The 27,310-nt window shown below is 45.4% G+C and overlaps 1 protein-coding gene across 1 annotated transcript; it reads right to left on the reverse strand.

Annotated features, from left to right (window-relative positions):
- Positions 1 to 1,895: 1,895 nt before the first annotated feature.
- On the reverse strand, positions 1,896 to 27,306 carry LOC146805636 (insulin receptor substrate 2-like). Its single transcript, XM_085622907.1, has 2 exons — positions 23,970 to 27,306; positions 1,896 to 4,208 (listed from the first exon to the last, which is right to left on the reverse strand). Exons 1-2 carry the CDS (start codon positions 27,188 to 27,190, stop codon positions 4,157 to 4,159), a joined length of 3,273 nt encoding a protein of 1,090 aa, XP_085479033.1. The 5' UTR covers positions 27,191 to 27,306; the 3' UTR covers positions 1,896 to 4,156.
- Positions 27,307 to 27,310: the final 4 nt, after the last annotated feature.

Here is a 27,310-nt window from a genome sequence, read left to right on the forward strand (position 1 = left end):
TCCACAAGCAATAATGTCATCACTCATAGTAAAGAGGAAATGGCTGAAGTAGGTCGACCCTTTGCACCAAGTTGTATCTTGTCCTCGTTGGGAGCAAAATGTAAATGACAGATGAACAGATAAAGAGGGATGGCCAGAAACCCTCTATGTATGTACATAGGTATGTATTTTTGTTATGATTATTTCAGAAAACAGCAGGCTGGCGAGACAGCTAAAGTGATCTTCAGGTCTTACCTAAAAAGGCATCTAGACCTTAGGAAATAAATGTGTGCTATTACCCAAAGGGCATATGAAGGGAGGAGACTACTGTGCACTGCAAGGAGGAGGGAGAGTAAGACCTTAAAATTAAAAAGGGGGGGGGGAGACATCAGTTATCGTATGGCTTTGAGACTGTGTCTTATGCCGACGATACCCAATTGCTTGTTACATGTGGCTCTAATTATGGTGGCACACGATCCCATTTTAAGAGCTGCATGGTCCAAATTAACAACTGGATGAGCTTAAATAAGCAACAGCCAAATGGCAGCAAGACTGAGATTATTCTATTTGGAAGAGCTGAGCAATTCTGGACGCAGGATTGGTGGCCCACGGAGCTAGGTACTTGTCCTTCTCCCAAGTTAGCAGTACGCAACCTAGGCATTACCACCGACAATTCTTTGTCCATGAAAGCCCACATTAACCAGGTTTTAGGCGTCTGCTTTGGGATTATGCGTAATCTTCATAAAAATTTTAAGTGGCTACCCATAGAAGCGAGGAAACCTTTGGTACAGGGTCTTGTTATTAGCCGTCTTGATTATGGCAATGCTTTGTTTACAGCACATAATCAAGATTTGCTTTCCAAGCTCCAGATTCTTCAAAATACCGCTGCCATACTTATTCTCAATCTTCCCGCCAGATCTCCTTCCGCCCCGATTCTTAAAACTCTGCACTGGCTGCCGATGCGTCAAAGAGGTCATTTTAAAATCTGAAGTCTTACACAATGTATGATACTGGTCCTGGCTACCTAGCAAAAAAACTGCAATGGTATGTACCTGGACGATCCTTAAGGTCTGGTACTAAATCATACCTTGCTCAGCCGCGAATATGAACCTCTCGTAATGGTGGCCGTTCATTTTCTTACCTTGCCCCCATGTTTTGGAATAAACTACCATCAAATCTTTCATCCATAGCTGATCATAAATGTTTTTGTAAAAGGCTGAAAACCTGGCTCTTTTCACAATAAGTGTTCGCATTAGGTATCAGGTTATTGTCTGTTTTTCTGTCTTTTTTGCTACTAGCGCCTTGAGACCTTCTGGTGATTTGTTTGCTTTATAAGAATATTTGACATTGACATTGCAGGGCACCCCAGAACGAGGGACCAACAGATAACTGTATTTTGTCTGTAGGAGAAGACCTACACAGTTAATTAGGGGGTAAGGAGAATGAACAAAGATGGGCTAAAGTGCCACAATATGCAGTTAAGCAAAAGGTTAACTGTATGCATGCAAGGAGGATGGAATTTATATATTTCTTGGGCTTCTTTCAACTTATTTTGTGAGAGAGAGATGGGTGGTCCTCCACTGTAGGACTGGCATGAACATACATAGAGGATAATGGAAGAGAGACTGGATGACCTAGACATACTATGCAAAGAAATTAGCCAATCTCTCTAAAAAAAAAAAAATAGAACCTACAAAATCCACAGGTATACACAAAAGTGCTGTCACCAGTAAGGGGAGATTGAAGTCCAAACTATGGGATGTGCCATACCACTTCTTTGAGGTTTTCTGAATGTTGGGTAAAAAATTTCGAGTCATTTGTAAAATAAGCATTTGCGAAAACAGCAAGCTTTTCGTTGTTGAAATCACAAACAACCCCGTACCACTTATCTATCACGATAATAAACAATCAAGACATTTTCTTTCATAAATAATTTAGTTTATTGTATTGCATATGGCTATTAAGAGAGCATCCATGATCAATAAAGACTAAATACAATGCACTGCTCTAATTTCATTTATTTTTGTCAGCAGCATCACATGTCTCTATATACAACATGTACATTGGAAGACACAGCAAGATAAGTTAAGTCTCTTGTCATCACAATAGCCAGAAATATATTTAACTTCTTGATACCCAGAAACAATATATACCTAAAAAAGTATTTTACATTTTTTTTTTAAGTTAAGTCAGGCAAAAATGTATAAAGTCCAAATATACATGAAGAATTTTAGCAAACATAATTTATACATTTTGGTTCCATTCTGTAAACTAGATTATGTAAATATTGCATATGCCTTTTAATGAAATGTAGAGGAGAGTATATAATTTAGCAAGGTGTCAAGTTATTTTCATAGGATGCAGGAACAGTATAAATCTACTTTGTTATAGTGGCATGATCAAGTTTGTAGCAATTTCAAAATACAAACCAATAGGTGGTGATTGGGAGGGATCAGCATCCATTTTTTGATGCTGCAGATCATAACGCTAACCAACATATGAAGAAACGTTCATACAAAGCTGCACGACTGTCAGGTATTTACAGAACGCTATACATTGATATTGACCTCAGAGCAGATATTCCACGATACATGCATTGGGTTGTTATGTCAAAATATCTAAGTCAATAATATCGACCGATATGCATGTCAAACGTAGAATATCGACTATCAACCCATCAGCAACATAAACACAGATAAGAATAGTAAATCTACCACCATGAGCGATATGAAGTAGATTTCGTGGAGTTGATGCAGGTGCATGTCGATATGAAACTCTCGATATTCTGGTGGTGCACTCATGCATTTCTGCACAAAGAGGCACACCTAGTTCAAGGGATATGGTGGGGTGACAGAGGAACAGAAAAGTGTAGGAAAGCGCAGTCACACTATACATTCATCTGTGTCTTATTATACAATCCCCGGTTCTAAAAGATCAGTTTGTCAGAAGGAAGACTGCAAGGGCATTAAATAACTACATTTCTAAGACCTTGAAACTCCCGTCCTCCAAAAAAATAAGATACTCTCCATAAAAATTTACAGTATTTGTACAAACTTGACAGAAAACTCATATGGTGCGTATAACATTAATTTGCCAGAACAGGCACGGGTGAGGTACCAATACAAAATATATATACGATTATTAAAATCAAATATATAAGCAGTCGAAAAACATTCTGCTGTTCCGGTGCAATGCTTTCCTCACCGTGAGGTCAGTCAGGGCACAAGTGTTTTGCTTTAGTGTTTTTTTTTTTTTAAATACTGAAAAATATCTACTTGTCCTGACTATAAATAAATAAGAGGCTGACTGCAAAGCCTTTTTAAAATAATGCCTTCTATACAGTGTGCCAGAATTGGTCAGTTTCACTATGTACAACAGTGTACCTCTTGTTTGCCAACAGCTTTGAATTTCCTTTGCCTGCTTATTCAATGCCTCCAAGGGGAACTGGCAGAAGATACTCTTACTTGGAACAAGAGGCCTTCGCGCAAATAAGATTAAAAAATACATACAAAATGTAAGACATTCACGTTCTTTTTTGGAACTCTTGCTTTTTCAGCAATATTGTGTAAGCATTGTGGATCCTTCATTAATGCCCAGCCAACAATACTTCATGCAGATTTCAGTGTCCTGATTGGCTCCAGTCCGATAAGTAAACACTGTTCTTAGATCCACGCAGCAGCTGATTACAGTAAGGCTGACACCGGTCCTTGAGGAACATTCAGCATAAAAATAAAGGCAGTCTCCTTTCATATGAACAATACAAACATCTGGGTTACTTTGAACCGAGGTAGGGCGGCGGTAGTCTTAAAAAGGGGTATGTTGTCAGCAAATACCAGATTTTACTGCGTTCCAACGGGTTAGAAAAATCTCCCAGCCTGCTGAAGAATAAATAGGGTTCATCTTTGCAAAAGGGGATCAAAGGCATTGATAAAAGGCTAGTCAGAAAGGAAATGTGATTGTCTGTGTAAAAAGAAATCTTCAACTGGGCTATGACAGAAGCTCAGCGGTAAGACAGACGTCTGTCACAGAAAACCAAACGAGGCAGGTTGCCCATCTTCGTGTTGATCAACTACACTGTAGCGGGAAAAAAACTGCCCGAAAACACAGAAATTGCACAGAACAGGAAAGTAAACTTGGAGCAGCTTCAGTTGCACACAGGTGGCAGGTAACCTTGGTTTCATGTTGTACTCTGTGGCGCAAGGTCATGAGATAAAATCAGGTCCTTCCCTCTGAAAAACAAACAAAAGGAACATTACTAAATAGTCAGGTAAAAAAATCGTCAACAGATGCACATACACAAGCTTTTTACCACGTTACCAGGCTTCGACTACGTGATCTTATGTTGGATTTCTTGCTACTTTTGGATTTAGCAAAATGGGATTAAAACCAAATATAAAACTGACAACTTTAAGTACTACCCTATTAATATTTATGTATTTGGTGAGCTACACCCCTCATTAACATCATGTGCAAACATGCCCATTTGTCACTTCAAAGAAAAGGAACTGCATTAAAGACATTTTCAAAAAGAACATTTCGTGATCCAAAGTTTGTGGAAAATGACAACAACCATTCAGTACCACAAAAGAACTTGGTAGTCCGCACACCGTAGAGATGCAGGTCTTGTGTGTGTGTGAACCAAAGGACAATACAAGGGTGAATCTACAGGCTTAGAACTCCCCTGTTTAACAATGACACCAGGAAAAGTGCAGCTTCTGTAGCCCCCCGCCCCCCTCCACACACACCTGTTTATTAGCTTTTCTTTTTTAGAATCGGCTCGAGCGAGCAGTTGTTGGCAAGTCCTTCTGCTACCAATTATTTAAAATAAACAGTCTGTGATTTGACTCCGCCCCGGGCAGTATCACTCACCTTATGCTATTCCACCTCCTACCTATGAAGTGCTTGCTTGCAATGCATGAGGCACTATCTTTATTTACTATATGTACCACACATATGTAGAGTTAATAGAAACCAATGGTTTTGGAGTTTTGTTTCTTCACTGAACAAGTCTTTTTTTTTTAAAAAAACAATAAAAGACTAAAAATGCAAGCTAGACCTACTGACAGCCAATAATCGTTTGAAGGGTTTCAAATATATCAGCAAAGACTTTTCTCTGCATTACTTTTTCCCATGTGTAGATAAAAAACAAATTCCACAACCATAATTGTACCGAGCTACACTGACACATACCCCCCCATGCATTTGCACATTAAGAGGCTGTAGAATATAGTGCTCCATCGCCAAGCCTTCTCGGTGGTGGAAATTTTACTACACGGCTTCTTGGGTGGATGTCCCATGAATTTTAGCATCAAGCACCTATCACGACACTCCACAATGAGGTAAACACACTTGCGGGTCACTTCACAAGTACGGCAGCACAAAGCCTGCATGATTTAATAAAAAGGCACAATTTCATATAACCCCTGGAGTGTGACCCTAGGAGTGAGTAAGGCGGACTCACCATACGAACTTTTTAACCTGGTTAAAAAGGAGTACACAGCCTTAGGTAATAAAAAACCTATTAGCTAAGAATGACTGAACAACTGTTTAGGGTGTGCACTGTGAAAATTGTCAACTTTATTACCATGATTGAACTGGGTAGTGCATTAGGCACTCCAGAAAACGTAGATTTTACGTGGTATTTGCACAAGACAATGCACACTAGAAAACGTTCAATAAAGACACCCAAAAAAGTTTCTGGATTGCCATTTCTAAAATTTGCAGTATCATGTCTCCACTTTTAAAAGAGTACCAAAGCTCCTGAAATATTTCAAAGAATCCCAAGAAACAGATGGTTAACTTTAAGTGCATGAACAATACTCAGTTCCAAGTAACAACGTGGTCAGTGCCCAGGTACAAACTGGCAAGTGTCATCTAATAGAATGTGACAATTGTATACAGATGAATGGCACAGATTCATAGCACCCGCCTAAATGGACAACTCTAGAAAACAATTTATAGAAAATACTAGGAATTTTAAAATAACCCAGAATGGTTATCAACAGGCCCAGAACCCATGGAAGTTTCTCTAAATCGAAAAACACACAAGCTCTTGCTTATCACTAAATGAAAGTCAAAGTCTCATCACGTGATATACACCACCCACTGTGAAGTTTACATCCAAAGGTCTTGGTAGTGAAGGGAGAGTCTGTAGTTATAATGGGTGAACTTAGAGTTTAGATTCCTGATATAAATAAATAAAATGTATAAATGAGTGGAACAAACGCTACTTAAAAATATAGTTTCAGATAATGAATCTATTTGCAAATGACTACTTCACTTTGTCACCCTAGTAAGCAAGGTGCCATTCCAGTGTCTTCTTTAAAAAAATATATATATGTTGCATCTCAAACTGAGCTGTTCTGCTCGTTTTACTGCTGCTGGGTTCTCCTCTTGATTGAAAGGTTTATCAATTAAGGATAAGCTAAAATGGCGCCACTATCAAGCAGGAGTGACAAAGCACTCATTTCCCATCAGGGCATGGGTGAACAGGAAATGAGGACGCACGGCCAATTAGCACACGCATTACTTGAACCCAGACAGCGTCGAATACGCCATTGTGCCTAATTCGCTGTGCCCACTGGGGCAGGCTTTAATTGACAACCAAAACCTGGCATTTATTGTCAACGGCAGAGGAGGGGAAACTATTGAGGGTGACTAAGGCGACCGTATACACACATTTTCACCCATGTGGTGGTGAACGGGAGTGCCGCCTCGGCGGTCTTTGCCAGAATGGCTACATAGTAATCTTCAACAAATACATTAAGTGTCCAATCGGGTAGAAAACTGGCATTCTAAGGAGGGGCGAAATGTGCTTGCTTTGAGGATACCGTAAAACAGAGTGGCATTTACAATGAGGAATGGCCTGTGGCTTCAAAGTAGGAACTTCACACAACCAAGCCAGTAACTGCGGGACGCAAGTATGTGTGTAGGGGCTGTGTGGCTGTATAAATGGAGGCTGGAATGCAAGAGGTTAAATACCGGTGAACACAGGGGTTATGCCCATTTAGCGACTTCCCGTCGAATGAGAGAGCCAGAAGGCTTGTGAGATAGTGCACAAAACACTAATTGATATTAATACCTAGGCCACGTGGGGAGAAGAGAGTGTCATGTTTATGTGTGTTGGGGAGGGGGAATGTGTTCAAGCAGTACTTTAGAGTTGTCCCAAATTAAAAGAACAAAAAAAATCGAGACTGGCTTTTCCTTCACACACAATAATTCACTTCTAATAAAAAAGGAGACACGCCAGGGGAGGGTGCTGGAAGAAGCTTGTCACTAAACGAGATGGACTCTCGAGTGCCTTGGCTCGGATTCTTCTGTGTGGATGTGTAGATGCCACTGGTTCTTATAGAAGGCAGCCTTGGAACTGGACTCCCTTTGTAAAAACAGTACGAACCCCAGTTCTCTCAGAAACAATATCACAAGAATAATCAAAGCCCATAGGTATGGATTGCATTTAAGCATTTAAAAAATGTGAATACATAAAAAGGCCAGCCACACTGAAGAACAACCAATACACGATTGCTCTCTGTATGAGATAAAGATTTTAATGTGGGCTGAAAATAGACAGAACTCCTTCATGAAAAGCAAATAAATTACTCCTTATTCAATGATTCCCAAAACAGCCACCAATCAGCATGAGGTGAGGGAGAAAGAATTTAGGTGGAGCCAAAGCCCATTAACACCATGTATATTTAAAAACATTAGTAATTATAGCTCCGCAACCATCTGTGCTGTCAAGCCAGACCTAAAAAACCCTGAGCACAACACTGCATCAGTCCATCATCATGTGAGGCAAGTGCACACATACATGTTGGAGAGACCCTGCGATCTGTCAATATACAGGGAAGTGTACTTGTAGTAGAAAGCAGAAGCCCGCTAGTGCTGCACACAGGAGACTTAAGCCGGATATTAAAACAGGACTACGTCATTTTCTTGCAGTACCATAACATGTATGTATTGTAATGACAAAAAATACTGTATAGGGGATTTAAAACTGCAGAACACACCCCACCCCCCAACGGCCCTGAACTCGGTTTCATGCATACCGTGCTACACAACACTTCTGCCAACAGCAATATCCAGACAGATGGCAAAACTACAAGACAGAATCGTAACGAGAAAGGGAGAAAAAAAAAATCAATGAGGCTTCTAAAAGGATGCCTGGTGAGAGAAGAAAGAGGGCCGAATCCACTAGAACAAAGAAAACGGGATTACCAACGGTACTAGCAATGTGTACATTTAGTCAAATTTACAATCAGCTCATTTCAAATTAAATCATCCACATAACTGAGTCATGGGCTCATCTTTCAGTTTCATTTTCACAGGAGAGTATGAGGGCATTCGATTATCATTACTGTTGCCACTTAACAAGCCTTCCATTTGTCATCAAAAGACGGGGTTAGCTGTAAAAGGCTGCCCAATCCGACAGAGCTCTTTTACCAACAGAGAGCATCTTATAAAACCTAGTGTTAAAAGTAAACACTCAAAACACACACACACACACACACACACACACACACACACAACATGGGGAGACGCCATTCCTGCGACTAGAAAACTAAGTGGAGCAAAACTAAACCAGAACTATAATCAGTTCCTCTACTACCGGATATTTATCTGGGTGCTGAAAGCGGGGGCGTATATAAAAAAAAAACGAAGGCAGGCAGTAATACGTACATAGCCGCCAACTAGACGCAGCCGCTTTCTTTAACAATTACAACAACATTTGTATAAGTGTTTACACACTTAAATACATTCACACAGTTGCTTTAGGAGGTAAAGCACTGGGTACCACCAGAGCGAGTCAGAGCTACAAAAATCAGGACTTGTGGGCGATTGCAGCCTTAATACATTAAAATTGTTCAAGGAGATCGCGGCACTGAATGGTAACATAGGTCAGGGATGGGAGCAGTGAGGAAAGCTAGAAATGTAAACAAGACATACATCCCACTCCATTTAGGTGCCAGCCTGGTATAACAGCATCCCATGATTGATGGCTTCAACGATGGAAACATCACTGGGTGGTCATGCTTGAGCCCTACTTAACTCCAACCCGGAGAACAAGCTCCTGGCTCATTCGAGGGTACTTTTCAAGGCTCAAGGTGCCGTCGTCCTGTGTGTCACCCCTTCGAATGCATGGCTGTCATTATATTGCTTCGAAGTTGCAGAAGGCTTGGTTAGATCTGACCCTTCCCCACACCGCTCAACTGCAAACCACACTAAAGGAAAAGGGAGTATGAAGGCACCTCTTGTTTGAAATTCAAAACTAATAAAAAGGCAAAAATCAATTCCGGTGTCCATGTAGTCCTCTAAATCAACCATAAGAGGTTAAAATGGGCCTAAGTAACGAAAGGGGTGATGCAAAGGGTGGAAAGTAGAAAATGCGTGGTCTGGGGCAGCTCATAATTTCAACTAAACCAGAAAGTTAAGAGTGAAAATATATTTTTTTCAAACTCAAGTGCAAACTTGCAGTGTGAGAGTTTAAGGGGGTCTGTGGTCATCTACGTTATTTTGGTCAAGGATTGCCTGAGATTTGAATTGAGCTTCTAATTGCAGGAGGCGCATTTAACAAGTAAGAACTTTACTTGAAGTCACATGCCTGAGAAACAGAAACGTGCACATCTGCTTAGGTTTAAGAGTTTCAGATCTTACACTCGCAAATAAAAACAAAACCAGTGCTCAACTTCCAAAAAATGGTCTAGCACTATTAACCCCTTCAGTGCCCATGACGAGCTGGACTCGTCATGGGCCGCGGTGGCACTGTGCCCATGACGAGTCCAGCTCGTCATAGACCCCGCCCGCTAATGCAACGGCCGGCACTGGGCGGGGAAAGGGGCGGGCACTGAAGGGGTTAAAGGCATAAACACATCATTTGGGATGTGCAAAGCTTTTGTAATGAATATTTATTAAACCTTTGCTAAGGTATAGGGAAACGTTTGCAACTTTGTGGATGTTGCAGAGTTTCTCTCTTTGGCATGTATGTGTGAAAGTATTGACTTCGGCATCAATTTAGGTTGCACAAATCCTTAACACTAATAAGAAATAGTTGTACAGAATATATACTTTGCAGAAATCAGGTCCTTTACTTGTGCAAAGCCCCCGTGTATAACAATTGTGCAAAATTTAAATATTCTGCATACATTCGCCAGCTTGGCTCCATTTGAGAAAAGTTTTCTTTTCAGTGGAAAGTGCTTTGCAATGTGGAAATAAAATACCGAGAAGGTAAACTGAGAATATTCCAGCATTCACAAAGGAAGAAAAGGCAAAACTTTATTTAAAAAAAACACTTTGGAAAGTCCTCTCAATGCATTCGTAAGAGGTAAAGTGTTTGGGCACCACAATCTTATCAACTGAAGAACTCAAAAGACCATCCAAGAACCTTGACAGAAGCCATTTTAGACATTAACTGGAGGGGGTGGCCATTCTAACAAAGAAACAGACGAAATATTCCAGCAACCTAAAACTAGCTCTCAAAGTTTAACATCTGGGGAAGGACATGAGAAAATATGTGTTTAATGAGCTATAAAGCTAGTGAGCAAACTTTAATAATTACAATTTTTATAAAGCTTCACATCAGTCTTGCGTAAAAGTCTACAATGCATGGCATTCATAAATTTCAAGATCAGGAGTTCTAAATCTTAAAACTTATGTACTATTTCATTTGTATCAAAACAAAGCAAGCCTACTTGGCAGAACATTAAGGAAGCATGCAGCTTGTTTAGTACACATGATGATATTACAGTTTGAGTTATTGGTGACCCGATAAGCATTGCCGAGTAGCTGTGCTGACCACAGAAAGTGTACAAAACAGTGAACGAGGACAATTTATGTATTGCAAAAGAAATCTATGCACCATCACCACCCCTTAAATCAATTATTGAAATGGAAAACTACAAATGCGCGCAGATGGTCAATTGCAACCAGATCACCGTAAAAAAGAAATCCCTAGAAATGGGATCTTCAAGTAGTAAGAAACTGATTGCAAGCAGAGACCGGCAACCCTAAAGCAGCTCTATTGGCATTCGGGGCGTTCTTGGCAGAGCCAAATATTAGCCATGCATTTCTGAAGTGTATGGGTACTTAGCACTCTCACGTCCTGATGAAGGCCCACTAAATTCACCAGTGCTCAAAAATTATTCTCTCCAGTTCGGTTCAGTGTAGGTTGAAAACAGTGAACTCCTTAAAGCTGGCGATTTTGAGCACAGTGGGCTGAAAACTACAGAATAAGCAGGCAGGTTCAATGTGTAACTAGACATTCTTAATGAAGAAATCACACCCAATGTTAATAAGGGGTTTAGGCAATATTAAAAGAAGACAAGCATTAGCAAAGCCAGTGAGTCTGGCTCGCATTTAGAGTCTTGTATAAAAAATTTGAAAGAAGACTACTTCTGTGAAAAACAAAAATGATTTACTTAAACAATGCATTTATGAGATAAAGAGTTTAATATGTGACGATCTAGAGTGCTTTTGACATATGTTTGTCACCAAAGATGCAAACAATTTTGTAGGCTGTTAAACAGCATTTGGAACCAGTCTTAACTGCTGTTGCCTACATTGTCATTACAAACCTCCTCTTGCTCGACTATGTAGAAGATTGACTTAGCTGATCACAAAATCCTGCTCAAACATATCAACAATTTCTATGGGGTTTTAGTCACTTCTTTAGGTTGGTGCACATCATTATCAACGAAGAGAGAGTCAAACAAGATGTACAAATGAAATAGTACGTAAGTTTTAAGATTTTGAACTCCTGATTTCGAAATTTATGAATGCCATGCATTGTATACTTTTTTTGAGACTGATGTACAGCTTATAAAAATTGTAATGATCCAAGTGTGCTCACTAGCTTGGTATAGAGAGCCAAATTAGCCATCTGAAGAGCAAATTGGGATTCCCAGACATCCTGTCAACTTAGTCCCCCCTCATGACCATTACATCCCTTTTAGCCTCAAGCATCACTCACGGTTCCGCAAAACCAATCCAAAAAACAATAACCGTGGCAGTGGATTACATGCAGACTGGTATTCAATGCCGAAAGAACTGACACACTAGTGAGGCCAGGTACAAAAGTGCATCCAATCCAAGCTGTATGATAGTTCTGTCCATTCATCAGCACAGCTTTCTCCACCTCCTCTATTTTAGCCATGTCGAACAAGTCTACAAATAAAAAATCCATCCTCCACAGCTATCGCAGTACGGACAATGGTGTCTCAAGAGTTGTTTTTAATACTTCATCAGTAGCTAACAATTTGTATGTGGTCCTAGTCTTTATACCCGTACTCCATACCCGATTTTAAAGAAAGCAATGGCTCCCAGTGAGAGCCATGATCAGGTTCAAAGCCTTCACCATAGATGAACCAGCCTCGTGTGCAACATTATCACAGCGTGTACAACATCATCGCAGCTCTGCAGTAAATGTTCGACTCCATCCTCCGCGTGGACCTGAACTCTCCCCTCAGTGTGCCACACTTATGTGCCAGTAGGACTAGACCGTGAAGAAAGACTGCCCTGCCACCTACCATTTCCAATGGCCCAGTGCAAACGACGAGGGTATCTGCACAACATTTAGATACGAAAATTCTCCTTTAAGGGAGTAGGTCCAAAGAATTTGCGAGATGGTCACCACTGACTGCTTGGAATAAACAAAATCAGTCTATTGGAATAATCACAGTACATCTAAGACTATCTGGCTTTTAATTTTGTTACTGGTTGGAGCAAATCTCGTTTGTGTGCATCCGACAGCTTTATACATTTTAATAAAAAGAAATACATTCTATGAGGGGCAGGGTAAATGGCGGAAAAGGACTCTAGAGGGAAGGGGTGAAGGGAACCAATGGCTCAGCTGGAGGAAGAGTTTGAAAAGATGCACAAGTGGGCCCTAGGAAAAGTCGACAAAAGCAGATATCTTAGCCTGCCCCACAGTCTGTTCTCATAGAACAGACGTCATAAGATTATATATATATATATATATATATATATATATATATATACACACATATATATATATATATATATTCAGATGTAGTAAATCATCATGCCACAGCTTCCAAGTTACCACAGAGCAATATTTAAAACAAAGGAGCTATGCATGAGAGGTGTTATTAAAGGAAATCCAAGTGCAGCACGTTCACCGCAGTTGGCTAGAATAGGTTGGAGGTACTACACATGCAGCCACTTGGGAGTGTACCTCTTGTTTGTAGGCAACAAAAGTTGAAGGAAGCATGAGAACCATCTGTACATGGCTGATTTAAAATCGATACTGTGAATGCAGTCTCACTCACTCTTACACACAACAATATTACCTCCTTTCACAAACACAGAAAGAAGCAAATTGCAAGACAGGAAACAAACATCGCTAATTTAGGGCTGCCACTGGAATATGCGGCATTCAAGGGCAGACCAGCCGAATCCATATACACCCCATCAACTGCCTGCCTCAGTACCGACAAACTCTACCGGGATGATGTACAAAGGAGCAGAGCTATGACGTTGTAGAAGTTTCACAAGCACAGATAAAAATGGTTGGGATAGCCAGTTCAAGGCAAACGCAATTGATTGCGAGTTGTTCATTTAAGTCACGTCCACCTAGGAGGGTGCGACACGTCTACAGAAACAGCGCATTGTTCTCAGTGCTGTTAGACCTTCAGTGGTAAGACTGCCCAAGGAAGTAACCTGTAATGTACATAACTTCCTGGATTAAGAGTGCTCCTTCACCTTTACTTACTGCAAGTTTTGGTTGTCATCTCATTTCCCTTCAAAATAAAAGGAGGCAAAAAGTTTTTTTAGGACATTTTGTTCCCATATAGCTAATTATGCAGAAATGTCCGAAAGGGTTTGCGTGCCCCTTAAGAAAAGCAGGAGGGCCCCAGGCAAAGCCATTTAACTTGTCAAAGTATTGATAAACAGGAAACTCCAAACACAAAGGTTACATTCCAGGCAAGAGGTCATTCTTGCTAGTATGGAATGTCAAGATTGCTCAAACTGGATATGGCTTTCATGTCATCTGGGCAATGTTCTATTCTGTGGTTGGTCACACCATGTCTCCTACAATTCAATGAACGCTACAGAGTTTTTTTTTATCGATTTGGTGTATGCTTCAGCTATATTTCTAACAAGGAAACCTTTCTAGAACTCTATGAACATCCTAAAAAAAAGAAAAAGAAGTACTCAAAATAACTAACAATTACCTGGATAAAGTATCATTTTTCCAGGCACTAACAATACCGTTTTGCGCCAATCGTGCTCCTACATTACCACAAGGGAACAGGACACCTTTAGAGCAGCCACCATGGTGATGTAAGGCAGATTATTGATGACTTCAGCAAATTGATAACGATTATCCAAACAAGCATGGGCAAGTCACTGAGACCACACGTAACAAGGCCACTCGCAAAATGGAGGCTAATGTTGGGTTCATCGGGCAATGCAGGTGGCACGAGGGAGGGGCACCAATGCCACAAAACACGGAAAATGCTGTAGTCACTCACCGGGGGCCAGAAACAGGATTGGATCATTGGAAAATCAATAACCGGACACTGCCTATGAGCATCATTGACCAAGGCCAGTGAATAGAATTCGTACATTTCGAAAATGATTAACCGACTTAACTCCCTGTAGTGGGTCTTGTTCCATGGCTTGAGTTAGCAAAGAAACAGGACTGGCTCAAAGCGCTTATGTCGCAGATGATGCACCCAAGAGGTGTTGGCTGGTATGTAGATCCTAAGTGTGCCATTTGTTACCACTACTCTTTGCAGTGCAGAAACTGTCTTTGTGGGATATCATGGGGGAAAGCATGTTGCAATCTGCACAGTTCTGCTTGTGCAAATTCCTTCCAGTAATACTGGGGTGAGAACCGTGTATACAAAAACCCCAAATAGAGACACTCCTTTTGAAAGTTAGCATGGCACTGATACTGTGGCAGAATAATGCTGTGCTTATGGCACACTGCGTTATATAAAGTATTAAACTAAAAAAATGAGTTAAATGGAAAATAAAATTGATCAAAAAGTTACATGCCAACTAAATGATAGAAAAATAAAAGTGGTTAGTGGATTGCTCTAATTAATCCCAGCCACTGGAAATTACTGGTGCTCCTAAAGCACCCTAGAGACACATGCAATACGCAAACCAGGCTTGATTCTGCTCCAATAGGACGAATCCAACCAGAACTGTCAGCCAGAACCCCCGCACTTTACACATGTGGCACTATATTACAACTGAGCAAGTTATAAATTATATATGTGGCACAAAAAGAAAATCCGCATTTTCTCTTTATATAGCGCTCTAACACACCGAAACATTTATAGGTTAAATGAAAAAAGGACATAATTTGCAGAAAACTATTAATGAGCGCCATTCTTAAACTACTGCTGATTTCCAGCAGCAAATACTTCACAAACTTGCTTTCACATGCTGCTCGAGTGCTCAAGAAATGAGTCACTAGAAGATCAAAGCCGCACACCAAACAGTACAACAAAACCGGTCTTGCAGGCTGCACTGCAATTTTAAGTCTGTACCAACTAAAAAATGTCCGGTTGTGTGGTCTAGTTCCAGCTCACATTTTCTGGTGGAAACAAGTTCCAAAGTATTGTAAAGATAACCTAACGGCCCATCTTTGTCCACTGGAAACAAACGCGGTGAAAAGGTCGATGCTTTGTAAGTCACACCGGCCTACAGCGGCGCCAGATGAATGACGTAAAATGGAGCTTCCTTGCTCAACCCTGGAAGGGAGGGGTTCAAATAAAAGGGGGGGGGGGGGGGGGGCGAACTCTGGGCAGCCAAAGATATTTCCCAAAGAGCTTTAGTGCAGAACGTGTGTGTCACTGGCATCAGGAATGCATTGTATGATAACGGGTACCCATGGGGAAACTACGTAAACACACCCATACCAGGATACCAGTTGCGGTTGGTAATGTTTACATTACTGCATATTTGCTTTACGTGTAAGGTGTACACCTGTTTCTTACGTAGACCGCAGCACCCCCCTCTGTGACGGCACAGGCAGACGGTGCCGGTTTCAAAAGAAATGAAGCAATTGCGAAGTACAAACACACTGCAATACTACTCTTCAAAGGTTGGTAGTACGTTGTACCGCACCTTAAAATAACTGTTTTAATTTAAAAAGGTGTTTTTTTTATTACATCAATATATTACTGCACATTTTGACCAAAAGGGTATTAGAAAACTGCATACTGCTCAGAATTAATTTAAAATATATAGCCTTAAATTAGAGAAGAAATTCGATACATGCGTCACATGCAGCGCTAAAACATCTACATATCTTGAGAGTTGTGGACCATACAGGGCTGGTAAAGGAAGGGAATTTTTCAGCTAATTCCTACTGCATAAATAAGTTGTATTTCGCTGCACGGCCCATTAAATTTCACTTGTGACCTGCCTCCATCTTGTAGAAGACCAACGTTTCAGTCCAATGTTTAGAATGGCTTCATCAGGAGGCTGTGGAATGCAGGCTGGTCGTCAGACTGAGCTTAGCACATGCTCATTCGCTTGTTCTATAGCCCCGACAGGCGATAGTAATCACTGCGCATTCCGCGCAAAGCCCGGGCATCTTTTGAAGGTCTCCGGCGCCTTATGCCTCGGCATTATCCGTGGCGGGCCCTGCCACTCCTAGCTGAGGGACGGCTTCTCCCCACTTTGTTTAGGCGGGGGCAGATGGTCTGCAATCATTAGCCTATTGTCAGCGGTGATGCGGGCCTAGATTACGGGTGTGCGCTCCGAGGGAAAAGGCAGGTGCACGGCCCTGGGGCTGCCATCTGCCAGGAAGGAAGTGTTCTCTTTGAGGCGCTTGAAAAGACAATGACGGATGCCGCCAGTCCCCGCCCCCATACCACGGCGCTGCATTACTGCCACAAAGAGGAGCCGCGGCCTGGACCTGTGGTGGACGGTCCTGACTTTCAGAAAGGCCAACTCGCAGCAGATCACCTATGGGCTTTAACACCAGTGATGAAGGGGGGGCCCGGCCTCACAGATAAGGCTGCGTCTGCTCTGTGGGTAACAAGTAAAGCTGTGTTCTTCATGCAAACTTACCAGTCCGCGAGGACAGAAGGAAATCACATTTGTATGCACATTGGAGCTCACTTTTCACACTAAACAGAACCCACTGATACCGCCTTAGCAAAACATTTCAAATTAACCCATTCATTCCAGCAAACGCGCCTAGATTTTAGTAGCCACTGTGGCTGTGATTGCGCAATCTATTCAATGACACTGAGGGGTGGGGTGGGGGGGGGGGGGGGACTACAGCCAAGGTTTAACCATCAAATGATAAGAGTAACACCCAACGCCAACTATATATGCCCATTATTTGGATATCAACAAGCTGACAACATGTAAATACAATAACACCTCAATTGTAACACGTAGAACAGCCAACAGCACACAGAGAGAATAAAGCACACACACCAACAAACATGCATTTTGTGGGCCTCAAAAGGGAAAGCTGTCCACCACCTTTCAACAGCACACACTGAAAGAGAGCTCTGCACATACACACAACACAAACCGAAAATGCAATTAAAAAACCCAATATCACCGACTAGGACCAGCTTCTTGTTACAGATACCTCTGATTATCAATGGCATATCTGTCAAATATGAGATGCTGAGCAGAAAACCCTCAGGTCTCAACCAACAAGCACACACTTCATCAACACCTACATAACCGCACAGCTCCTCAAAACGGTGCGACAGATATGGAAAGTTGTAGCCTGGGACACTAAAGAGCGTTTCGATGCCGTACTGATGGCAGGTTGTGGGTTATTCAAATATTATCTAACACCATCATCTACCTAAAAACTAACCCACAAGGCAATACCTGATTTAAACTGAAATGTTTTAATTTTATTTAAAAAATCTATTCGTCAGGTTTTACTTCTGCACTCGATATGGGACTATATTAGCACAAGAAGAAGGGATCCTGTTCTGGACGCTTTACTGCATCACATATGTGAAGAGACACCCTAAACTACATAGAAACACCGTGAAGGCAATGGTGGTCCTACCTGCTGCATAACCGAGTGACAGAAGAGCACTTCGGGGCACCGTGGTAGCCCAACACCTGTAAAAATGAAATCTAAGCAGCTCTCACTACATGTAATGATGTGAAAATGGTAGGTTACAAGTCAAGCTTCCGAAAGTGTGCTCACCTCAAAAAACTTCTCCTTGCACACGTGAGAAACGTACCAATGCACACGTTTCATGCAAAGATCACGTTTCAGCCTCTGAAAAAGTCCACACCACAAACTCAATTAAAACTATAGCTTCCTTGACAACGCAAACAGGCAGGCTTTCCCGCCGACGACATGCTGTAAACGTTCACTAACAAATGACCTACCGGCGTTCACTAAAGTTGGATACATGACGTGCTGGGAAGATAGCATCGGCGCGGGCATTTCCGCGCCCCGGGCGACGGCTGCACAGTGCTGGCCCACCTGGAACAAGCCCTCGAGACAAGAGCTACAGACACAATCCACCTCGAAGCACGACCACAGCCAAGGCACAGCCAGTCGGGGCAACGCTTTGAAGCTGCCTCCAGTTCAACACGAGCTGGCTGTTCTCTTCCCTCCAAAGTTTAACTATTACAGGGTCTATTCTGAATACAACTAGAGAAAATAGCAAAAGCATCATTAAAAGATAAGAGCATAGGCTAAACCAACTCTGGATTTTGTATTTTTTTTAACCGAAATTTAGATTACAGAATAGATTTTCATGTTGAATTAAAGGACTTTGCCTGAAATAGCGCCTGTGAGGAAGTAAGCCATAAGTTCAGACACAATTTAACAGGAAATTGCTAGGGTGACGAATAAGGCTAGGTTTTGCCACTTGTACAGTCAAATTGAAAAGTCTCGTCCTATTTTCCTACAAGGAAAATTTAGCAGAGGGGTCTCGGGAAAGACACCCACCAAAATGGTGTGGACCAGTTAAGAAAAGATATCAACATCAATGGCTGCACCTTAGTCCTCATGCCTGCATGTTATAGACACTGGGAAGTAGTTTCCGGCTCTGCTTTTAGCTCTGGCTTGCGAGCCCATTTGTCTGAAGACCTATTGTTGGCATTTATTTAAAAATATACAGAATGGTTCCAGGCAGAGAAGGATTCTCTTAATCTGTTTCTTGGTTTTTTGGGATATCATGGACTCCTACGACTTCTCGTCTTGCAATGCACAAGGGACCATTTCGCACGCAGAAATACACTGAATCGTCACATACCAGATTAGTTATCTCATAGAGCCCCCATGTATACAGAAAGAAGTCCATTTTGTTTTCACAGCAACCGACCTTTCGAATATTTTAGTCAGCACTCAAAATACAAGGGAGGTTTGCTTTGCCAGTGCTAGTTGCCAATTTCTAACCTGGGTGTCATTGGTGAACACAGTAAAACGGTGCACTGAACAATGTACCAGTATTGTAAGTTCATTCATTGTTTTCAAAGAAATGGCCCAATGTCTTTAAATTCAGTTTCCCTATGTGAGCCCAGGCTCGCCCTTTCGTAAAAAATGAAGGCCAAACAAATCGCATCCAATTAGAGAAAAGAAGAAAACATAAGCACCCTGAGGAGACGAGGCGGCCAGCTCGGACAGGAGTGCGCCGGCTAAACCAGAGTCGTCAGGTTCTCGGGCACACGGGCTCTGTACACTGTGTTCAATTAGTTTTGAAAGTCCGGCGCACGTGAGATTGTGAAAAGGCGCCACCAGAGCGGTTCCATCGGGTTATTTTAAGAACAGTTAATTCCTTGACGACAACCCCCACACGTGCACCGTCGGAAGCGGGTTGCGAGCTGGCTTTAGACTGACAAGGAGACCACATACTGGAAAGATACGCTTTTAACAACCTCGAATCCAGCGAGAACAGGCCCCGGTTAATGTTTCTCAGAAGTCCCGGGCTGAACTCACCAATAGAACTGGTTCATGTGACCGTGCCACGCTGAGCCGGGCTCGTGGCCTCGCCGGCCTCCTCCCAGAAGCTTTTTGAGCCACTATAAACAGGCGCTGCTTGGGGCTGCCAAGATGTCCAGGTTCAAAACGTGCTTTCCCATAGCCTAAAGAGATGCGAGTCAGTAAAACCCTTAATCGCGAGCCAAAGCTACCCATTTTAAAATCACGTTCAAAGGATGCGTGTTGATACCCCACCAACACGCATCCTTTGAACGTGATTTTAAAATCGTTTGTGACTCCAAGTAATAAATAAATAAATAAGAAAGCATGAGGATGGTTTAAAGAATAAAAGCTGTTGTGTGTTCAATCGCATTTTTAATTTCATCTTCTATTATACTCGCTAAGTGCTCAGTCCCTTCATGGAGAAGTGTCGACGTCGCTGCACAAATACATTTTCATTCAGAAAAGATGAGCGGCGACTTTGTGAATGACGTCTGTCAGAAACGTACAATTTGATGAAGGAAACGTCCCCCAAACCTCCTGCGACGCTAAGAACCTTAAACCTAGAGGCGGTGACGACGCCCTACCTCTCATTCCCCATCACAACCTTGGCTATACACACACTACAGTTACAGGGTTTGAATAACCTCCAGTGCGCATGCGTGGAAAAACCAAAACAAGGAAGGCTGTGGGCGTGTGGCACCTCCGGGGACAGAAACAGCAGGGGCTGTGGGTGAAGCGTGGAGACGGGCATACGGTCACTATGGCAACCAGCTTTTATTACAATAACGAAGATGTGGGGAGGAGAAGGAGAGGATTGGGAGGGGCTTCTAGTGTGGTGGCAGTAATTGAATTGGGGGGTCGTGCTGCGAGTGATCTTCAATAACAAATTCGGAGGATTGCAGACACTTTACACATTACTTCTTAAATCCGCTACACACTTGCATACTTGGGGTTCCTTAACATCATTAGTAAAAACAAATTTAATTCGTTGGCCCCTCAATGTCAAACAGACATGGCCTTCCTTCGAAGCATTTTGCACCACAAATCATAACACAAGGTTCGACGCCTCAAGGGGTAGGAGGCGCGATATCGATGCATTTACATCTGACCTTCAGTCCATGCGCTTGGGGGTAAAGATGAATCCAGTCTAGTCGAAGAATTAATCACAATTGCCTCGTTCAGGGTAAAAAACTGCACATGCGGTTCACAGTGCTACGGACCTTGGGTACTTCCACAGAACAAAAAACCCTTTATCCCAAAAATTACGATGTCCCACCTTGTAAACAAAGCAGATGCCTTCCAAACCCATACATAAACAAGTGACCACCACACTGACAAAACCGCATATACAAACATTCCACCAGAACAAGACTCATGCCTTTGACTAGAGTAGCTCAGCCTATCTGGGTAAAGAGAACAAGCTGGGGTACTGTATGGAGAGATCAAAAGACCACCTCACAGGGGCTCTTTAAAGACCCGCTCTGGGCACCAGCAAATGACAGTTCCTTTCTTTTTAATTGTATTTATAAAGTACTTACAACTCCCGACGAGGTGTTAAAGAGCTCTTTGGCAGGTAGCACGCTACTCCAGAACTCAAAGGATTGGTGGCGTTTACTACAGGGAAATACACCTTGTTAAATTGAGGGGTGGACATGTGAGCGAGTTTAAATGGGATAGAGGAAGGGAGAATCCAGATAGTTTTATTTGGGAGATCATATTAGCTGGATGAGGTCTGGGATGAGTCAAAGGGCGGAAGAGTCTAGAAAGGGTTACTTTAGAGATCATAGTAGTAAAATGAGGTTTGGAGGGTCAAGGAGGGATAGAGGAGGGAAACAGTCTAGAAAGGTTTATTTTGGAGATGATAGTAGTAAAATGAGGTTTGGGTGAGTGAAGGAGGCTCATACTTAACCAGAAAAAAAAGCCACAATGAAGCCAGAACTGTGCCATCACTTTAGGATATTTTAGCTGCAACGCACTCCATTTTAAACTGTAGAATCATTGTGCCTCTTGATGACTAGGGTACGATTTATTTGGGTATGCAAATGCACCTGATGGTATAAGACATTCATCAAACTGGCCATATGTAAGCCCCAGGAACTGATGAACATATGGACACACACTCTCAAACTGACATTTTATAATCGTTTTAAAATGTATCGAAAACAAAAAGTGGCATTAAAGATATCTTTTATTAACACTATTCTGCCCCAAAACCATGGACTGCAAAGGCATACGTCAATTTAAACGCCTATCATCTATTGCACGCTTCCTATAGCGCCTCCAGAAGAAAACAACACATTTCTCCGCTATTTTAAGGCTGCGGAATCCTCCTTGGGGAAACCCCACAAAGGCGATTGGAGCGTTTCCTGTTCAGCGGGAGTCACTAATGAATGGCTTCCTGTCGGAATCGGCGCCTCGGACAACTACTACCAAACGCGCACAGTGTGGCCAAAACGAACAGGCCCGGCAGGTAAACAAAGCATGTAGTTCATGCATGCCTCAAGAAAACCCAATCTGGACTGTGCCACAAGAGGATAGTGCACTAAAGGAACATTTTGTGTGGAGCAAAATCCCACGCTTTTGTCCGGTCTGGGCGCCGAAAAGAACAGATGTCGGCACTAATTTGCGATGCTCCGAGAGGAAATATAACGTCTAATGCTGGTGCTCTTGCGCTCTCTCTTTAAACACAGTGTATCACACGCCTAAAGGTAGCTATGGTACCAACGGGTACAGCTAAAGCTTGACGCAGGCGACAAATGCCCTAATCAGACATTTATACTCAGTCATTCCCCAAAAGTACACAAAAGTGCTCCGCCCCCAGATATTCCCCAAAAGTACACAGAATCTAGTACTTAAGAAGTCAGACTCGCACAGGACGCGCCCGCCAAAGGGATGAGGGTGGAAACGCCCCCTTGCCCCCACACTCACTTTAAAGCGAAGTTTACACTTCATTTGTATCAGTAAAACATACAATTAAGCACTTCGGTGCCTGGTAGGTAATATGGAGCGCTATACAAACAATATTGAAAGCACGCACATGGGCTAGGGATCTTAATTTGCTAGAACACAATTTTTAACCCATGATCTGTGCCTCCCAATGAGCGAGTCAAAGCAAAACGAGGTGCAGGCGAAGTAATTATGCAAGGGCACCCTTCTCAACCGTAATCTGGCTTGTGGTCTACGCTGCTTCCGGTGCTCCTCTATCGGGTGGTCACGTGATATCAATCGCCCCATAAAGCGCCTCGGTTTACTTTCAAAGTGTAAGCACCCTTTAGCATAACAAGCACTTCGCACTGCTGTACTGCAGTGCAATCCTGCACTCACTCCCACCCAGCACAGAAATGCCCTTGACTCAGGTCGGGAAATCGGACAGAGGTCACGTCCTTGACAACAGTCTGTAGAAGGCACAAGGAGAAAGAAAGTGCGATAGGTTATATTCATTTGCTAGCACAAGGAATCCCAGAATACCCCTTCATCAGGTCCCGCCCAGAGGCAGTGCTCGGGGCATGCGCCAATGGCTGGCACACTGGAGACAGCTCATTGGGCAGTGTGTGGCACATGAAGGTGCGCACATGGGCAAATCAAGGTCTTGCCCCACGGGTGCAGTACCTGCTCACTATAAGGTGGGGAAACATTGCTCTAAAAAGTGGACCGCTCACCGTAAAACACCTGGATGCCGGCGAAGGCCTCCCCAGACACCATGCTCGGGCCGCACATCAGTTACACAAAGGCAGCAATCACGGCCCACTGCACGTGCCAACAGATAGACCCCCACCACAACGATAGTTATACAGGCAGCTACATTTGGCCAACGCAACATGTCATGGCAATGTTCTGGCATATGATCATTTGGGGGACACCAATGCCTCCCAGGGCTTCCACTTCACATCACACATTCCGAGCCACCGACGCACAGCAAGTGCTTTTTAAATGACACGTATTCATAAAGGGAGAGCAGGCATTCTTCCCATTGCAGTGTTTATCTATTTAAAGCACCACTGAAAGAGTTTCTAACACACCATACACCTGCCCACAGGGGGCTCGTGCCCTGCTCAACTGATAGTATTGCAGGGAAGAGGAGGGCAGTTCTCACCTTTTGCCACTGGCAACCGCCTCTCTGAAGGTGTGCGTCAGGAAGAAGTCCATGCTGGCATAGGCTGCGCCATCACTCGTGGCCAGCAGAGGGCGCGCCTTGCCACTGGGATCAGTCCACTCTGCCGTGATGTGTATGTGGTTGAGGCCATTTTGGAAGCCAGCTGAAGTTTCCCGGCACATAGGGCTGCTTCCACCGGGCTCAGAGGGGACAGTGGTTTCGGGTGAGCTCTCCCCGCCAGGCCCCCTCCTCGGCACTGACACGTTCTCCACAGAGGCCGAGCTGTGGCGCTTTGGATTGTGCGCAAAGGAGGGCGACACTGGGGTCACTGTGGTGGTGGACGAGAAGGTCTCGGAACTGTGCCGCCGCCGGCCTCCCTGCGGGTCCGCACGGATCACTTTTGCGCCACGATCGGGGTCCAGGGGCGGGGGAGGCGGGAAGGTGACCGCCGGGTCCAACAGGCTGAGACGCTGGACGCCAGCGGCGGGGCTGGACAACAGAGCAGCGGCCTCCGGCTTCGGACAGAGGGGCTGAGGTGGTGTGGGGAAGCTCATCTCTGTATAGTCATCGTCTTCCTGCTGCCGTCGCACGGGAGAGGGAGGACCGGAGCAGCGCCTTCGAGGGGACTCGGACTCCAGTGACACCGGGCCGGAGCGAGGAGAGCGGCCACCATAGTCCAGATTCATATAGTCGGAGCCAGGCGAGGTGCCCCCAGCTGGCGAACAGCGCTCCCCAAAGTCAATATTAATGTACTCGCCTCCGGGGCTGTGGGGCTCGGGCCCCGCAGGATGCTCTGTCATACTCGGTAGGGTCCGCACAGTGTCCAGCGCCAGCCGGGTAGGTCGCACTGCCCGGCAGCGGTGGTGGAAGATGCTCTCTGTGCTGGGTCGGCTAGGGGATCGGGCGTGCGCTGGCTCCTCCGGCTGGAGGCGACCGGGGGAGTGCATCAGCACGTACTGGTCGCTGTCACCGTTAACCTGCGGGTGGAAGAAGCAGTCCGGAGGGGTGGCCGAAGCCTGGCTTCCAGGGGACATGTTCAAGTAATCGCTTGTGCCGTTGAGCCGACTCTCGGGGCCACACAGCATCCTCATATAGCCACTGTCCTCGGGTGAGCTCTCACCAGTCTTGTAGCCGTTTAGCTGTGGGGGGCTGTCATTGCGGGGCCGTAGGATCTCCTTGGGAGCGGACACAGTGCAGCTGCTCATGGGCATGTAGTCTTTAGTTATGAGAGCCGCCCCGGGCACCATGGGCATGTAACCATCGTCGCCAAGGTGTCCAGTTGAGCCAATCTCCACATCTCCGTAGTCCTCGGGGTAGGGGTGGTTGGGCACCTTCGGCGAGGCGGTGCGAGAGCGGTGGCCGTGACAGGCGGCTCGCAGCAGGGTGGCCTCGTCCAGGGAGGCGGATGAGACCTGTGGGGTGGTCCGCTGGCGGGCCGGGGTGGTCAGCGAGTAGGTACGTTTCCTGTGCGCCGGATCGAGCAACTCCTCTCTGGAAAGGCGGCAGTGGTGGAGGGGGCCGAGGCTGGCCCCACTGGGCGGTCGCTCCATGCACATGTAGCCGTTCATCTCCCGGCCGGGGGTGGGTGGCGTCTTAGCCACAGACTCCTGGGTGCTGCTGCGGTGGTGGAGGGTCCCAGCGCGGAGACACGGTCGCCCGGCGTCTACAGGGCTTGAGCTGTACTCGTCCAAGGACATGAAGCCGGCGTCGCTGGGCGAACAGGAGGTGGAGGCTCCGCAGCTGGATGGTCGTTGTAGGGCGCTGCTCTCTGAGCCGTGACCACTGCTGCTGGAGCACAGGCTGATCGGGCTGGCAGCCGAGGGTGGCGAGCGGGGAACTGGCATGGACATGGAGCGGCTGTGCTGCAGGGCTCCCGGGGGCGGCAAACGGGACTGGGGGTAAAAGAGCGGGCGAGGTCCTGCCATGGTGTTGGAGCGGCTCAGATGCGAATTCAGGGCCCCAGGGCTCAGTATGACCACCCGGTCCCCCTCGCTGGCCGTGCGCACCCGTGCGCATGGAGCGCTGGCGGGTGGCGTTGCAGAGGAAGAAGAATCGGTGCGTGTCCGGCGGGCCGGCAGCCCCGTCTGGCTGGGCGGTGGGTGGCTGTGGGTGTGTCGCCGGGGAGCCGGTACACTGATGGGGGTTGACTGGCTCTGGCTGCGCGGGCGCAACTCGGCCAGCTCCCGCATGGCTCGCATGGCCTCCAGGATGGTCTCATGGATGCTCTGCGCCACCACTGCGTCGTCCGCCTGCATCCAGAGCTCGCCGGGTCCAGTGGCCGCGGAGCGCCCCAGCTCCATGAAGAAGAAGCTGTCCGAGTGTCCACAGCGCCGGATGTTCATCAGCTGCAGGCGGGCGGCCGGGGTCTCGGTGTTGGGTCGCACGAAGGCCACAGAGCGGGCAGAGAGGCAAAGGCGGTGCAGTCCGCTCAGCTGGCGACTTTGGCCCAGTCCCTTGGGCTTCACGGTCACCTGCCACACCTCGCGATACACTTGGCTGGCCGGCGTCACCAGTCCGTAGTCTGGGTCCTCGGTGGCGGCACCACAACTGCTGCAGGGCCCACCGGCCTCTGGGCTGCCGCCCTCCCTGCAGGCGGAGCAGCCCCCGGCCCTGCCCTGGCTCAGCAGCTCACTCAGCGCCTGGTACCAGCCCTCCTGCTCGGCCTCGCTCTCTGCTGCCATGGCGAGGTACTCATCGCGGGTGTAGAGTGCTACAAGGTACCGGTGTTTGGCGTCTGCGCGCTTGTTGACACTCAGGCAGGAGGAGTCCAGCGTAACGCTGCGCTTGGGCGGCTTGCTGCGCCACTTTTTTTCGCTCTCATAGTACTCGAGTCGGGCAGGCTCTCCGGGCGTCGCTCCCGGCCCCAGCAGCACGAAAAACCGCTTGTGTCCGTGCTTCTGTTTGCGTAGGTAGCCGCTCTTGCGCACGCTTTGCCGGCTACTGCTGTTTCCTTGTGACTGGGCGGGCGACTCCGGGGAGCCCGTCAGCGGCGAGCTGGCCATTCTCGCCGGCCCCCGGGCTACCCCACTGCCGGGGTCTTTAATGGTGCACTCGCGTGTGCCCCCGAAGATCGGGAGCTGGCTCTGTAGGGCTGGATGCAGGTGCTCTGCGGGCTGTGTGAAGCCTGGTCCCGGCAGGCTGGCGCGGAGCTGGTGTCGGTAACAGTTTGACAGTAAATAACACGCCGTACAGAGGGAGTGAGCTAAAGAGCAAAACAACATGTGACGTGGGAAGCCTCCGGGGGTGAGGGAGGGGGCGAGAGCAGAGTGCAAACGGGCGGGACCAGAGCTGGGTGGGCGAGGCCGTCAGTTCCGGATACCTTTGCGCTCTCATTGATCCGC

This window comes from Triturus cristatus, chromosome 8 (assembly GCF_964204655.1).
Source record: "Triturus cristatus chromosome 8, aTriCri1.1, whole genome shotgun sequence".
Taxonomy (NCBI): Eukaryota; Metazoa; Chordata; class Amphibia; order Caudata; family Salamandridae; genus Triturus; species Triturus cristatus.